The 16,643-nt window shown below is 51.6% G+C and overlaps 2 protein-coding genes and 1 pseudogene across 2 annotated transcripts; 2 read left to right on the top strand and 1 right to left on the bottom strand.

The window, feature by feature from the left end:
• Positions 1 to 306: 306 nt before the first annotated feature.
• SAPIO_CDS7737 (C2H2 transcription factor) lies at positions 307 to 1,937 on the bottom strand (the record flags this gene model as incomplete). The annotated part of the gene is made up of 2 exons (XM_016789539.1): positions 307 to 892; positions 964 to 1,937. 2 exons carry the CDS (start codon positions 1,935 to 1,937, stop codon positions 307 to 309), a joined length of 1,560 nt encoding a protein of 519 aa, XP_016641366.1.
• Positions 1,938 to 8,574: 6,637 nt separating this feature from the next.
• Positions 8,575 to 9,498, top strand: SAPIO_CDS7736 (annotated as a pseudogene; the record flags this gene model as incomplete).
• Positions 9,499 to 11,644: 2,146 nt separating this feature from the next.
• Positions 11,645 to 14,154, top strand: SAPIO_CDS7735 (Uncharacterized protein; the record flags this gene model as incomplete). The annotated part of the gene is made up of 4 exons (XM_016789538.1): positions 11,645 to 12,095; positions 12,177 to 13,249; positions 13,319 to 13,913; positions 13,982 to 14,154. The coding sequence occupies 4 exons, from the start codon at positions 11,645 to 11,647 to the stop codon at positions 14,152 to 14,154; spliced, it is 2,292 nt and encodes a 763-aa protein (XP_016641365.1).
• Positions 14,155 to 16,643: the final 2,489 nt, after the last annotated feature.

The raw sequence follows: 16,643 nt of genomic DNA, 5'->3' as shown, positions 1-16,643 counted from the left end.
CAAGAAAAATGTTGTCGAGCTGGATAAGAGTGGACCAGATAGAAGAGAGTAAGGAAGTCATTTCCAGGTAGTTTTTCGCCTTTGAGATCCTGGACATCTCGGCATTCAAGAATCTCCTCCCCGGGCCTTGAATGCCGGAACCGGAAGCGATCCTTCTGCACTTGCAGGAGAATCTCGGAGCGGCCAAATCTTTCAAGTAGTAGATAATATTCACAAACTACCTGTTATCATTCAACCATATTAGCTCACCGTTTTCCAAATGTGTTATGATGTAAGTTGTTGTGGAGGAAATACTCACAAGTCAATTCAATCTCCAAGAGTGTGGCGGCGAGAAGAACCAGCGGCCTTGGGGTGGATACGGTCAAACACCGAGGACATTTGGTTGAGGTATTCCTGGGCCTTCTTGAGCTGCCTGCCAGCCTCGATATCCGCGGGCTTGCCGAGTTGCTGAACGGCACCCTGGAGGGACTTGTAGTAGTCGTCCCACGCCATGTAGTCCTGCTGCCTTCGGTCCATGGCTTCATCGGCAGCGTGATCGACCGTAGGCATGGACTTGGAGGACTTGCGGCTGCTGCTGGCAGAGGTCGAGGTCTTGCTCTTCCTTCGGGCCTTGGTTTGATCCTCAGTTCCGCGCTGGGATCCGGAGCTGGGACCAGTGCCATGGTCGTTGTGGACACGCCTCATGTGGTCCTTAAGGTTCCAGGCCCTGGGGAATCCCTTACCCTCGAGGGAGCGTTCGCATCCCTTGTAAGTGCAGTTGTAAGCCTGGTGGCCGTGCATCCTGTGGGCCTCGCGCTCATGTCGGAGAAGGCAGGCGGTGGAAGAGAAGCGGGCTTCAGCGCACGACTCTACCTTGCAGCGGTAGGGCCTAAGGTGAGAGTCGACGAATTTGCTGTAGAGGAAGCAGCAAAGGTTAGTACGCCAGCTGCAAAAGCTCTTTTTTAGAATCGGGGGCATTCTTACTCGTAGTTGCACTTCAGCTTCTCAGGCTTGTGGTGGCACTCTGCGGTTCCCTCCCAGGGACAATGGAAAAGGCCATCCGCTTGAGGGGCGGCATTCTTGTAGAGGTCGTGGTCCCTTGCGGTCTCACCTTCAGACCTAGATCGGCGAGCGGGCCCGGTGGAGACTACGAAGGAATCATCGCGGCCAATGGCAGAGATATCGCCATTACCGCCGAGTCCCTGGAGGGCAAGATCCTGACCAAGGGAGTAGGTCTGTCCCATACCGTAATCAGAGGGCGAAGATCCCGCGCTCTCTGATGAGGAACCGAGAGATGGCTGGTACCAGGTCTCCTCCGCATTTTGGGGCGAGTGGGGAGGGGTGTAAGTGGCATTCCAGGAACGGGGAGTGGAGGTAGCAGTGAGACTGGTGTCTGGGTCAAACTGCATGTGGGTGGGATCAACGTGCAGGGGATTGCTAAGTTCGGGGAAGGGCATTCCGGTCACTGAGGCCATGCCAAACTCAAGGCCGGAGAAATCCTGATAGTACATGTGGGAGAGGGTGTCTGCCTGTTCCGGTTCCTGGAATAGGGGCTGGTTCAAGCCCGTGAAGTGGCCATTAGTGTTCTGGAAAGACATAGCATTACCTGTCAAGCCTGCGCTAGACATCCTTGATGATGTCGGGGCTGGTGCGAGTCTCGCCTGGGTCTTGGAGACGCCGCTAGATTTGGTATTCCTCCGCTTTGAGGAAATTCCGGGGCTGCGAGATGATAACCTCTTCACAGACTCTGAGCGCGGGGAAGCGCACTTATTCCGGAACTCCTCGGTCAAATCCAATTCGGTTCCATGGGGAGGCGTGGGAGCTCCATAGACAGCAAGGGAATAATCCTCGGCATCCACGGAATGTCCTGGGAAATCATTCATGTGCTGTCCATCCCCGGCACTAACCCATGGCGAACCAAGATGGTCCGATGGTCCTGTTTGTGCAAGGGAGTACATATCGGAACTGGGCACAATGCCGAAGCTAAATTCACTGCAGTTCGTCGAGGTTAGTGTCCTGTTACTCCACTACCTTTGTGTGCTAAGACTCGATGAGCCGGTTCATAACAAGAACATGAAAAGAGATTTAGAAAGAGATTGAGAGAAAAAGAGGGAGCAGGAGTGCTGTGGCTGATTGCGGGGGAATGGGAAGAACTTCTTCCGAAGCTGAACCAGACTTGATCCTATCGCTCAACATGTTAGCTACTTGTTATTTTACAAATCTCAAGGGCGGCGTAGGCACAAACCAGGTGGGTGTAGTGAGTCGAGAGCTGAGCCAGGCTAGTCATCACTTTGTATCCAGGGCAGTAAAACAAGCAGAGCCAATGAGTCCAGGGAACAAGTAGATTGGGCAGTGAAAGTCGTATATCGTCGAGTTGTTGTCATGTCAAGTCGATTTCAATAGTGTCCAAGGCAACCTTGAATGTTCTTCACTCCAGGGCTAATAAAGGGACCAGTGAGAATTAGGGTCACAGGATGCAGAGCTGAGTTGTCGAAGCCGGAAGGGGATCTCTATCCAGGAGTTGTTTTGGGGCGTCGATTTCGGTTATGGTCTTCAAGTTCCAAATGTTCGAGATCCGACCCGATATACTTCACCAAAAAGAGCGAGACAATCAAAGGGCGAAATGAAGTAGAAAACCAAGAAACAAGAACAAAAGACTGTCGTATGAAATCCAGGGTCCGATCCATGATTCCAATCCAAATAAAGGCCATAATAAAAAACAGTATCCGGTCTAGAAGCCATAGTATTGTCGATTCCATCCATGGGATCCAAATCCAAAAAAAGGGACTCCTCAAATCCAGGGCTTGTTATCCAAGGTGCGGTCGCACGAAGCAATCGAATTAGATTGCGGATCCAGGCTCTATCACAGCGTGACATTGCCCAGGGTGAAAATGCTGGTCAGAATATTGCCAACCCATTCGGGCTTACATGGCTAGACTGAAACAGCATGTCCTGTGTTCCGGGGGTGGCGATCGAACAAATCCATCCGGTATTTCAAGCTCAAAAAAAGACGAACTGTAAGAGAGATCCATGGCGGTGACGAATGAACGAAAACACTCCGATCAAATCCAGGTCCGGTGTTGTTTGAAGTCCTCAGACCTACCTCATGAGCAACAAAAGCTCAACTTTTTTTTCAAGTTCGGGTCCGGCGTGAAGGTGCCAAAGCAGCCATTCAGCTCGGAACTCGTCCGGACGGAGCGAGTGATCCAAATAGAACAGCCTGGTCCTGAGTTCCTTGTGGTCTTCATGGTATCCTGAATCCAATTATCCGTCCGGGAAGTGGCTTGGCTCGCCTAGACTGACTGGTACAGTAAGATCGCCAGGGCTGGCAGACACAAAGGAAACGACATGATTTCAGAACAAGATGTAAGAGAAGGAGAGAGAGAAAGACACAAAGCAGTAACAAATCGAGAGAAATCAAAAGCAAAAAGGCCTCCCAGGACGTGAAAGAATGAAAAACAATACCTAGAGGGAGAGGTGACTTCGTCAATCTTAAAGCCAGGCATATTTGGAGAGAAAGAAAAAAAAGGTCCTTCAGATGAGCCACTAAATGGTAGGTCCAATTGGAGTGTACTGGTGTACAGGTCCGGCTCCGGTTACAGATCAAAGTTTATAATCTGAACCAGTTGGCTGTATGCAAACAATAATTTTCCTTGCGTTGTCGTTCAAACAAAACACACGGGTTGGTCTCCAGGAATCCAAAGCGTGTGTTTCTGGGTGTGGATGTTGGTGATGATGTATGAAAGAAGAGAAGAAAGTGCAGTCCAAGGGGGGTTTGCGGGACGGAAGGATCGATGAAATAGGCTTGGGAGCAGGGAAGCGGGTCCAAGGCGAGCGGTTATAATGAACAAGGGGAAGGAGAAGATTGGGAGTGTTGGGAAGTACAGTCGAAATGCTTGAGGAAAGCGCGTCTTGACTGGACAACAATGGATCGTTGGGCACAAATGTCTGGTTAGTTGGGTAGAGGGAAGGAACGAGGTTGGTCGGACGAGGGGGCACTTGACTATTTTAAATGCTTCAGGAACTGGGAAAGCACGACTTGAACGACTCGAACACGCCCCCCCTTGCAAAAATCAGCCGACAATTTGGAAATTCGAAGTGGAGGAAGGAGAACCCTTCCGACAGTGTTTCCGGACTCCAATTCGCTGCTTCGGCGCCTTGGCCAACTCATCCTGCCATCTCATCAATGCAGTGTGATTGTGATCACCCACATTTGATGGGGCCTAGACTGCTGTGGCCTGCCGTGTTCTGCTATGGTCCGCCTTCTCTCTCGCTTTCTCGCTGGAATATTGCGCTGTTCCCCCATCAAATCAAGGCAGTCTCCCTGGTCAGTTATGCAACTGGCACAATCGACTGGCTGGGAGAGAGTGTGAATGGCCTCGAAAAGTGGCCGTCACACTGCCCGGATGCTCGTTCCGCTCACCTCTTCGCTGGCTGCAAAGATAATAGGCCGACAATGACGGCACCCGCGACATCTTCTCGTCTGGATACGTGATGTGAGCATAATGGTCTTCACTAAATTTTCAAATGACACGAATCAAAGAGGGGGTTTGAATGTGAGCGGGGGTGTGATTGCACTTTCCCCAACCTATCGCCGTCCGTTATTGTGGTCAAGCTGGACATGGGCCAGTAATCGACGTCGGGGCTGGCTGCAGTGCCAACGCATCGTGCATTGATGAGTTTGTTTTCACTGAGGGGCCATGCCCGGCATGGAAGCATGGAAGCGTCGAGACTCAAACTGCCAGGAGCCACTCGTGAATCGTCACAGAGCCATCGATCATACAAACGACCATTCTCCCGTCGAGAGCGGGCCTTCGGAATGCGAGGCGGACACATTGATTCCCTTCCTCTTACTATCTCCCGACTCTCTCTGACCACGTCTCCATGCTTGGGAATGCAGGAATTTTGCCACAAGCTCTGGACATTTTCCTGCATTTTTTTACAATTTTTTTTCTTTTTCTTTTTCCTTTTTTATTCCGCCCTCTTTTCTTCTTCGGGGCTGGCCAGCTGTCGGACCATTCATGGGAAAAGAAACTTACAATGTCCATTGACGGGCTTGGCTCCGCGCTGCACTGCGTGTTCGGCATGATGCACCCGGTCCATCAGGGTGGGAGGGTGGAGTCTGGCGGTGAAGCTCAACTGCTCGTGAACCAAATCCCGAAACCGTAATATACAGACAACCTTCACGAACAACACTTGCTGCTTTATTAATCGTCCGGGGCAATCGACTTAGTTCATCCGGCCCGTCCCAGACCCTCTAGGCTTTGTTGGCAATGTAGTGTCAACAGATACTTGTGGAGGCATTCAGCCAGTCGACGTTACTCGAGATATGAGCCTCCAGCTGTCCAGACAAGCTTCAAAACAGTCATGTTCGCATTTGTGACTCACAGGATGAATCTAGACCGCATCTTGCCCTCCCCTCCTCGGAGCGACGGGAAAATTCTTACATGTCTCTGATAAAGCTTCGAGTTCCCTTTCGGTCTGAGTTGATCGCTCAATCAAGTCCTAGACTGATGTGTAGCTGCACATTGGCGTTCTGCATTTTCATCTTGCGTCGAAACCGAGACAGACAGCCAGCCCTGAGAATCATTGATTTTCATGCTGGACGAAGCAGGCCCTCTCGAGTCTCAAGGCGGAACGATGGGCTGTCGCGTGTTTTCTCTGCTCGATCGTGAAGCGACAAGATTCGGGTGTCGTCGCCCGCTTCTTCATGTGGCAGAGGAGATTGACGCCTTTCCTGTGGGCGGCTTCAAGCCACACGCAATACTTGGTTGCTGGTGTGCTCATCGAGACTCCATCCAAGTGACTAAGGTTCCCGGTGCCATACTTTACAACAGTCCGTTGTCGACCTCCTCCGCCAGATATCGAACTTTGTCCGAAAAAGTCAGGCTCGCTCATTGCGGAGGATTTGGTAAGCCGAAGGAGCCGGAGGGATCGTTTTGCTTTGCTGTTGAATTCATATTCTACATTCGTCCTCTTACATTTGATCTCCAAACGCATACACCTCCTCATATACATCACCACTGCATTTCTTGCATTTCAACTTTCGCACAAGCGTTGCGGTAATCCTATCCTTTCCTCCTGGGTCTCTGCGTCAACCCGGCTTGGTGAAGAAGCTAGACGCCGGATATCCAACTCATTTTTTTTCCTCCTTCCAGAGAGTTGAATGTCCGCTTTTGCCTTGATACGTTCCACGTTGACGGAGACGGGCTTGCATCTGCATGAGCATTTTTGTTATTACTTTTTTTTTTCCTACCACTTCATCAAGCTGGCCTCCGCCCACGAATAAGAGCGCACCATGTAATAAACCCCAAGAGTGCATACTGGTTAGGCGCCAAAACCTACCATCAACTTTGGTGCCCAACTCAGAATCTGCCCATTCAACACCTTCACTCTCACTAAATAGGCCTGGGTCACCGCTCTGCTCTTCAACAGGGTATTTCCCTGCATCCGTCCAATCCGTCCCCGCCACCCCACGTTAGTGATCGTTGAGTGGTTGTTGCGTACCTTATCCTCGGGTGAACACGGTGTCGGGCATTTCCTCCAGGCATCGTGGCCTCTGGCAAGCCAGTAATTCCGGATGGTCTCAGCTCGCCCTGCGGACCATACGCACCTACACATTGTGCAAATTACGTGAGCCCGGACGAAAGCATGTTGCAAGTATCCTACCACTTAGCTGGTAATTTACTTGCACATTTCGAGTAGCATCCACGATACTGGCATCCGAGACGGGTTTCCGAGCTTCTGGTGGTACGAGGGGGTGTGTCAGATGAGGCCCCCGGCGGTTCACTCTGTCCGGGTGAGCCACCAATTGCTCTGCGGGTGGAAGCAAACCGGACTCCAGCTTCCACCCTCGGTGCGTCCTCTTCACCATCCGTAGACGAACCAAGATGCGACCCGTCGTCAAACCTGTAGATTCCCCAACCCCGAATCGTTATGAACTTGCCAGTTGGCTTCGAACCTCTTCGAGCTGCTTGTCCACCGTTAAGTGGACCGACCGGCTCTTTCAAATGCGGTCGAGGACGACGCAGGCTAATTAAATACGTCGAACCAGCATTGGCATTCCGTGTACGGGGGGTGTTTGGATGGAGAGGCACGGTCCTACTACGAAGTGCCACGCCGCTAGACTCTAACATAAATGCTCCCATTCCGAACTAGCAATACTAAACCGAAAACCCCTCCGTACCCTCCTAACTAAGCCATTGCATGCACACACCAGCCAAATTCACATTCTTCTTCTCTGTTCTCGGCTCTTGTCCAAAAAAATAATATAGCAGCCATAGCGTCTGAAATTCGTGTCATTGAGTCCTTTGCCCCTCGGGATTTCGAGATATCCTCAGTACCAGCCTGAGAACGATCTATCTCGTGTATACTCCTCGAGTTTTCTGCGCTGTCCTGACTCGGACGTTTGCCAGTTTCTCGAGGCGGGCATGGAAATTTGAGGGTATTATCCTCAGTACCCGAATCAGCGCGTCAAACCTAGCCAGAACTGTCGCAATTTGTTCATTCCCTCCAGTCCTCTACAGCCCTACGGCCAGGCCACGGTCCGAGGATCCCCGGAAGTACTATCAGGCCTCAAGTCCACGGATACCACAATCATAGCCAAGCCTTGGGAGCCTGGGACCCCGGATTGTTCGAACCCCAGGAGTTGATTTCTCAGTTGCGCATGTCCTGTCGGCGCTTGTTCGTCCCTGTCTGCCGAATATTATCTTGAGTCCCCATTTTTTTTTTTTTCATGCAGCGAGGCCAGAAGCTGCCTTACCCTTAAAAGGAAAAAAGCGTTGTTGGGTTTCTATCTCTCTGCCCTGTCCTGTTGGGGAAGATCTTGTCTTGTCAAAGAAGGCATTGAAACTTTCGCCCGTCCCCGTCTCCGTTTTGTTTCTGTTTTCTTTTTCTTGTTCTTCTGGCCTTTCTTTGAATGCGCTTTGTCCATTTTGGTATTCGCAAACATATCCAAGTCCTGGCCGGGTTTGTTCTTCCTGACCTTTCGAACCTTGGAAACCCTGGCTGCTATTACGCATTTATCTGAACCACACCTGCGATTTCCATAATCGCGTTGGAGTCTCCTGGATCCTGGAAGGCATCAAACATCCCACATCCCGACCCGCAACAAGGCATATAGATTATATTGCATCATGAGTCGCAGGCAGGTTACCCACCAAGATCCCTTTAGGAGTAGTCCTGCAAGTCCAGGGCCTGGGGCGGCACTCTGGAACACTTCACGGAGGTAGGTGTGAACAACACATGATGCTGCAGGTACACGAATGCATCGATGGGTCGTCACAAAGGGGAAACTAACAAGGCTTCTGTAGCCCTGCTTATCTTGATACGCGGCGGGGTAGTAGTCCACCCGGCCGTACTTACTCCCAGCCATCAGGGTAAGTCGAGCTGTCCTTCGTCATGCCCGGGAGTTTATCTTATTTTGTTTTGTTTTATTTTTCTTTATTTTCTACCTTGGTTCTGGATCCGTTAGGCACTGGCCATCGTCTACGTTTTTCTTTTTTCTTTTTTCTTTTAGGAATAGCTGTTAACCACGTATTGACTGTCTTTCAAAGTGTTGCACTTTCGTCAGGGCCATACAATGTCCCCATCGGGATGAACGGCCACGGGCCACCTCGGGTTGAGACATCATTTCCCGTCTCGGCCGCCCCACGTGCGTTTTCTCCGGGTCGACCGACCTCAACAGCTGGCTTTCTCCCGCCTACCAACTCAGGGTATGGCCCGTTGAATGGCGGCGGCTCTTCAACGACTGTTTGGAATTCCCAGAGCGCCATGTACTCTCCGACAGACTCGGTCGATGATATCATAGCATCGTCGAATCTCTCAGACTGCTCGCTTGATAATGATGTTGGACCTGCGTCGCCGCCCTCAGGGCCCAGGTACCGCGCGGGACGAGGAGGTGGTGTCGACATAAGCGGTCGGCCAGCACAGAGACGGCCGTCCAACCGCGACGAGTTCGACGGACCCCACCACTTCCTCCAGCCACCCTCGGCCGAATACATAGCCATGCAAGAGCGTGACCTTCCGCATCTCCCTACTAATCTCCCCATCCAGGAACAGGACTACATCTTGCGGCAAATGAACGAGCGCCTGTCGAAATGCGCGTATGATTTCGTAGCCAAGTACCAGTTCCCCATACCACTAGCACCCAACACACGTCCGGTCGAAAAGCCGCAAGACCGTGATTGGGTGGAGTGGGTGTACCTCCTCAAGCGCCTGGCGACCAAGAGACGGATCCCGGCGCGGGTGTTGTACAACGGGCAGATTAAGCAGTTCGTTCCGACGCTGGAGCACTCTCTCGAGATGCGGTACGCGCCGTCATCGGCGGCAGGGATGAAGAACGGGCAGCAGCAGAGGCGTCCGCTCAAGGACGATAGACACGTGCTGCAGCTGCTGTCGGCGGGGATACAGGTGGCTAAGATTTTGAGAGATGCGTCGGCGATGGATTTCTTGGATAAGTTGTACGCGTCGACGGAGAAACAGATTCAGAATCGGGCGCCGGCAAGGTACCGCAGCTGATAATCGAGAGTTTTGTAGTATTTCTTTGGTTCCTTCTTGCTTGTTGGGTTTTGTCGTTGCGTTCTCTTGCGCATCTGCTTTTTAAAGTGGAAATATGTTTTTTTTTCGGACTCGTCTTCATCATCGCCAACTTGGTCGTCCTTTTTTCTCCTTTCCCCACTGATGATTTATACCCCTTTCTTTTTTCCTTCTCGTTTTTTTACCTGTTTTCGGGGAAACTGGCAAAACAACATTACAGGATATATACGGTATACTAGCGGTGGCATCAGACCTAGCATTACAGGAAGCTTCATATCGTTTTCCTTCGGTTACAGCTGATTTCTTTCCTCATCCACTCTCCCTTTGGTAACGATTCTTCTCCTCAAGCAATTTGTTTACCGTTTCCTTTTCCTTACCCTTTACTTTCCGGGTCTCGTTTCATTATACCCGTTCATTCACAGGGGCTAGCAATCCATGCCCGAGAAGGCGAGAGAACACCAAGCATACGAATGGTCGTGGGTGGCCTGCTGCTATTAGAGTTGTACAAAACAGTTCACACATATTAACCCCTTCCCAAAAGCCGCGGCTTAAGCTGTGTCTGTATCCGTTTTCGCGCCGAGGATGACGTTTTGTATGTCTTCATACCCTGCCAAATGGCGGTGCTCCAGAGAAGCATCAATCTGTCGGGGTTTTGGGGGGTCTAAGTCGGCAGCAGCCTGCTCAACCGTAGAGAAAATTAGCGAGGAGAATGTGCCACTGCCACGACGTGAGTCTGTTCAAAGAGCAGCGAAGGCTGAGTTCTGCAGAAGTTCGCCTTTTCGGAGGCTACGTGTTCGTCACCTTGGGTATCATGGCTGCTGCCGCGCCGGGAGACGAGTGTCTCCTATCCTCAAGGCTCATTGATACCCAACTTCATGGGCAAACGCGGATGTCGCGGGTTTCTCTCTATTATATGTACCTCCATACGGGATGGTTGCTGCATTGAAATATGCCTGCACTTTCCATAAATTGGAGAGGGGGCAGAGCAAATAGCTGGCCTTCCCTCGATGGCTTGGCTGAAAGTGTGAGGCGAGCAAGTGCATCCAGGCTGTGGATACTTCGTAAGCCGGTCGCAATTGGCCGAGCTGCCCGGTGAGGAAATGCGGAATTCGGCAGCGCGGTCGGTCGTGGCACCAATTTTCAGCGAGGTACTTCGTAGGGGCGCCATTTATACCACACGTCTTTGGACAACGTCAATGAGAGAAACGCTGGCCGATTCGGATAGCGATGACGGAGACGATCTCTCTTCCTGGGTTTCTTGTTATCAACCGAACCGTTCAATTGAAGAAGAGAGAATGCCGAGGGGATTTGGACTGTTCTTATACCGGAAGGGCGGACGACTTCCTTTTCCATCACCGACCTGTCGTTGACCAGTAAGACCTCACCGTTTAGGCACGCCGTGCGACCCTGTTTAAGAGACTTCAGCTCGTCCGTTTTAGTCGCGGATCTCCCGAGGAACAGGACAATCTCTGCCGCTGGAAAACGGCAAGGGGCTTCGTTTGTACGAAGTACACTATTTTATAAATGGACGACATTATCTCTCTGAGAAAGTACACTTTTAGCCACCGTAAAGCCTGGCGACACTTTGCTCTTCTCGTCCCAAAACCCACCATCGGTCACGCATTCTGGACTGCGCATCCTTCGTCGGTATCCGAATCGGGTTTAGCGCCGAGCGAGGGGCGATGCGGGATGGCGTCTTTGCTTTACAAAAGATGAAGAGTCGCCAGCCCTGGGGGACATTTCCTTTCCGTTCCTGTGAAAAAGGGTTTTCGGATTCTTGGGGGATATTATCTTCATAAATACTAGAGGTTTTTTGACATATTTGTTTATTTTGTTTGACGGTGTGAATCTACGAGATTTTGCGAGGGACGTACGCCTCACACTCTTGCGCCCCGAAACAGATTCGAACGATTTGATCCTGATTGTGATGGTACATCAGAATTGGTAGTGGGCTTGGTACACTTCGATCTTGCGACGGAAGAACATCACCGAGGAAACAATCCCGGTGCCCCGAAATAACTCAGAGTTGAAACAGTTGATAAGGATAGAAGAAAGGAAACGACCAAGAGGAATACTGGTGGAAAATAGGCAAAAAAGGCGAGAAACAATTACGTCCATGGCGTCCACCATGTCGCGCGGACCAACCCCCCTGGCTTCCTCCCCCTACGATCCGCGGAGCGACTCCGAAGAATCCTGGCAATTCATCGACTACTCCAGCACAGGCTCCGGTCCCTCCTCCATCGGCTTCCTGCCCAGCCCGGCGAGCGGAAGCCTCAATGGTTTCGCCATAGTCGGCCGCACGGGTGGTCATGTTGTTGTGGCGACCCCCGAGTCGCCGGCCTTCCTTGACCTCGACCAGCCCCAGTTCCCCGTGGATTCTGCCGTCGGCTTCGCAGATGCCATGAGTGACAACTTTGTGTCGCCGGGGGTTTCGGGCTCTCCGTCGGCGCAGTCGGCGCAGTCGGCGTCGTCGCTTTTTATGCAGCAGTCGGGGGCGGCTACGGCTGGGTCTATGGGTTTGACGCCGCAGACTTTGCTTTTTCCTGGGGCTCAGATGAATGATATGAATGAGATGAATGGTGAGTTGGTTGGACTGGTCGTATCACAACATTGAGAGAGCGAGTCCAAGTGTTGCCCGCTAATCCGGTCGTGCATCATAGAACTGGCTGGACAATTCTTGTTCAACAATGACTTCAACAACAACACCGATGCCCTTGTTGGCCTCGACGTCCTCACCCAACTCCAGCAGCCCGAGATGGGGCTCGTCTCCACGAGCTTCCGCTCCATCTCCGATGTATCAAGCTGGGAGCAGCAGACCCTCGACGCCCAACAGACGCTAGAACAATCCCTCTCCCCCATCCTCGACACCCTCTCCTCCTCCAGCAACAACAGCTCGCCCTCCCCCATGCTAGAGTCGGGAGTGAAGGGCGCCATCCCCATTCGCAAGGTAAAAGAAGGCAAGGTCGAGAAGAAAAAGAAGAAGAAGCCCGCGTCGGAGCAGGCGGGCAAATTCGTCATCATGACGCCCACGTCCATCAGCGCGCACTCCAGCTCGGGCCGACCTAACCCCTTCGAGTGCTTCGAGGAGGCCTTCCGGACGTCGCACAAGGGTCGCAAGGGCCCGCTTGCCAACGACACGAAGGAGAACGCGTTGCAGGTGCGGCGGCTCGGCGCGTGCTTTTGCTGCCATAGCCGGAAGGTCAAGTGTGATAAGGAGCGGCCTTGCAAGAATTGCAAGAAGCTTATGATTAATGTGCCGCAGATCGTGTGCTGGCAGTTTCCCGACTTCCTTCCCGTTCTGTTGCCGAACTTTATTCGTGGGCACCTTAGGAAGGAGGAGGTGGTCAAGTTTATCGCCGAGAACGTCGAGTCGTTCAGCATCGAGGGTCTCGAGGAGCCTTGTACCATAGAGCTGTTCTCCGGCACGCGGTTTAGAGCTGTGTTGGCCGTCCAGGCCAAGTTCTTCACGCCCAAGACGGCCGATATCATGCGGCATTGGCACTTGCATGCGGACCAAAACACCATGGATTTCCAGGCGAGGAATGCCGTGCCGATCGGCATCGACCCTGAGCAAGGGGGCCAGAAGGACGAGCTTAAGAAGCGGTGCAAGGAATACATGCAGGAGATTCTCAGGGAGCCTGCGTACTCGGAGCAACTGACCGAGACGCTGCAGCATACTGATCTCCCGAGGCAGCTTCTGCATATCGTCAATAAATACCGCGCGCAGACTGATGTAAGTTCTTTCTCCCTGTGACCCTTTCCCTCATCACCCTCGATGCTAACGGTTTTCTTTATTTAACAGTCCCTCATCGTTCGTCGGGCGCTGAATGTCTACACCCTCCACTACGTCCTAACCCGCCAACTCTGCATGACACGAAACAGCGTCCTCGGCCTCCGCGACACGAAACTAGTCCCCCAGCACGCCCTCTGGGTAACATCCCGCGTGCTCAACCGCCAAATCAAAGCCGTCCTCGACGACATCATGCAGCGCGAAGTCCAGCACCTCTTCGAAGCCTTCTCCAAATCCCTCAAGCCCAAATCCCGCAAAGAATGGGCCCCCTGCCTCGCGGCCTTCCTCATCCTCTGCCTGTTCATGGAATCGGTCGAGACGGCGGCGGACTACTTCGTCATCACGGAGAACGAGATCAACAACAAGACGCAGCTGCCGCCGACGTACGACCGGAAAGTTGCGCTCGATGTTAATGCCGAGATTGAGAAGTTGCCGTTTAGGCAGTTTACGTATCAGTTTCATCAGATTTATCAGACGCATAGTAAGGATATGTCGGCGAAGTCGTTTAATCCGTTGGTGGATGATGGGTTTATTGGGAATGGGGATTTGGATCCTCCGGCGATTGAGCTTGTGTACTCGCTCAAGCAGATTCTCCAGGGTCAGACTGGTATGTCTCTTTCGATTCTTTTTTGTCTTCGATTTGTCTGGTAACTAACTGTATTCCGCAACTGATAGGGTGCGATCTTCTCAGCCTCGTCATGGGCTGTATCCTCCCGAACAACGAGCAGCGTCCCCATCGCGATGTCTCGTTCGACTACTCGGGCAAGCTGGTGTCTAGGTTCCTGCTGTCATTTACCGACGAGAAGTATATTTTCGACAATGAGCCAGAGAGCTTCCCCGGTGCTTGAGTCTGAAGAGTGTGTCTAATGTCTTGGGCTTGGTTCGCATTTCGTGTACTTTTTCTCTTTACTTTGGTCTTCTTTCTCAGAGCAGCGTGGGACCGGGTTTTTCGGTTTGATGGGATTGGGATACCATGTATGGCGTTCTTAGGGGTACGATGGATAAACGGGTCGGGGATTTTGATATATAAAAGAGTGCCCGTGGTTTTTTTGTCTACTTTTTATATATACTACGACAGCAATATGTCGACGCGAGGTATCATCTGGAGACATGATCGAATCCCCGACGTACAGTGCATGCCCAAGCCATACAGATAGGAAACTGAAAGTATGTTTGTCCGATTTTAGTCCTGGGGCCGCATCAAAGCAAAAAAAGGCGGAACCAGGGTGGAGCGGACCGGTTGTCTAGACCTTTGGATCGTTCTCCCACTTGCGAATGAATATGAACAAGTTAACACCAAGCGGATTGAAAGCCGTGAGGTGCAGGCAAATCGTGGGTTTTGTTTTCTTCTCTCGACGAAGAGAGAGCTACGAAGGGGGTTTGTAATGGTCCCCTATGGAGGCCTGTCACGTAGACGATACAGCAGGGGGGAGAGATAAGGAAAGGAGGCCGGGGGAAAACAAGATCGAGTCCAGCAAAGGCGAGGAGAAGGTGCCACATGGGATGGCATCACGCACTCCACCAGTTTCGGCGCGGCGATTCTTGCTCTCCTTGCTTACCCAGGTGGTGGTTCCAGTCGGCATTGGCTTCTCACCGAGTCGCATGGCTTGCCAAATCTAGGCCCAGGCGGATAGGATACGTCGCCTTGTTCTTGTGGGGAGCAGGTTTGAGCAAGGGAAAAAGCCGAGTGGGCGCTTGTGCAGCGCGGGTGGCACGCTTCACTTTTCACTTTCGGGAGGGGGGCCTGGCTTTGGATTCTGCTGAGTTGTGGTACCGATATTGTACCTAGACCCGTACTCGTACCCCGAGGAGACCTTGACGTCCAGAATGAGGATGATAAGGGTGCGGTAGGCAGAGGGCGAGTTGTTCGGGGAGGATACGTGTGAATGAGGTGAATGAGGCCATCTTTGGTGTCAGGATTCAAAATTGCATGCCGAAGAAATTTTCGAAAAAACAGAGGTGCAATTTTCAATTTCTCTTTAAATGATACATTTTCCCCGAAAAGTCACGTGGATAGACTACTTGTGCTTCGTATCACTGCACAACACAGCACAGCACAATTCCCACAATTCCCAGGGGCAGCCAGGGCATTATTGGCTCTATGCACAATTGCAAGGAGCTCATCGAATACAACCGAAAACAATTGACGTCACTTGTAAGGTTGGAAGTTCAGGTGCGCGTCTATTAATATCCCCAGAAGAAAATTCCTCTTTTGATATTATTTTCCCTTTTTTTTCTTCTCAAAACACTTTTCAACGCACCATAAATCAACCGATGGTTACTCTTCCTTCGAAGCCATCCACTTTCCCTCGGTCAAGTTGTGTGCTAGAAAGATTGGGTTTCTTGATCCTTTGGCACTCCTTTTTTCCACTCCACGTCTTCTGGGCTTGTGGGTCCTTTTCCATCGATTACAATCGACTATTGTTTCATTGTTTTCGGTGAGATGGTCACAAGACGTTGGGAAGGATGCCGACATTTCTAGTTTGTGGCTGAGAGGTATTTCTCGATGGCTGTCTTGTAACTTAAGGATACCGTCTTTTTTGATGTACGAATAGGTGTTCCGGCCGTTCTCGGCCATGTGCGAACATTTGCGAGGAATGCGTCGTCATCAATGGTGCCTTGGGTTGAAACGAGGCGCGACGGCTTCATTGTTGAATGACATTGGTTCAATTATTATTAGTAGTATGTTCAACCAAGACTCGACGCTAAACATGGCTGATATACTTACATCCAGTAGGGCATTGACACTCAATCCAGTATAACTTGAATTCTCCAGTTCTGGTGCTCTTGAAGAGCTCCTCCGCCGTTGAGCGAGATGGGATGGCTTGCCTGGTTCGCGGAGCTTGGGCAGATCGAATCCATATTCTTACCTCGCTTTTCGCCACTCAGCCTCTAGGGGGTCCGTGATGCAAATGCTGCATACAGGAACACATAACTACAAGGGTGTGTGTCCAATCAATCGAGTGGCCTTTTCGCTTGTCGTCGCTAGTTCGCCCATCCTGTACTACCGCACATCTGGTAGACGACATTCGAGACTCGACAGCCATTGTGACATGCACTTTCTCATCTTGATTTCCCGTCTATCAAATCAGCTTCTTCGAAATTCTTCTTAGCACGCCGGTGTTGAAATCATGTCTCACCTCTCAACGTGGCCCCCCTGTCGACCTTGCCTGCGACTGCGGCTCTTCGATCCCCTTCCCTCCCTGTTCTTCTGGGACTAAAGTACTCCCTTGGTTTCTTGATGCTGGAATATCCCTCCGATACGAATCCATCCCGGGGACCTTTCCTGACGTGGTCTGCGCCCAATGGCCATCGCTTTCCGTTTCCCGGACCGCAC

Source organism: Scedosporium apiospermum (genome assembly GCF_000732125.1).
Source record: "Scedosporium apiospermum strain IHEM 14462 chromosome Unknown SEQ_SAPIO_0110, whole genome shotgun sequence".
Classification (NCBI taxonomy): Eukaryota; Fungi; Ascomycota; class Sordariomycetes; order Microascales; family Microascaceae; genus Scedosporium; species Scedosporium apiospermum.
Note: the sequence above shows the minus strand (reverse complement) of the source record. Positions and strands in the feature narration are given on the sequence as shown.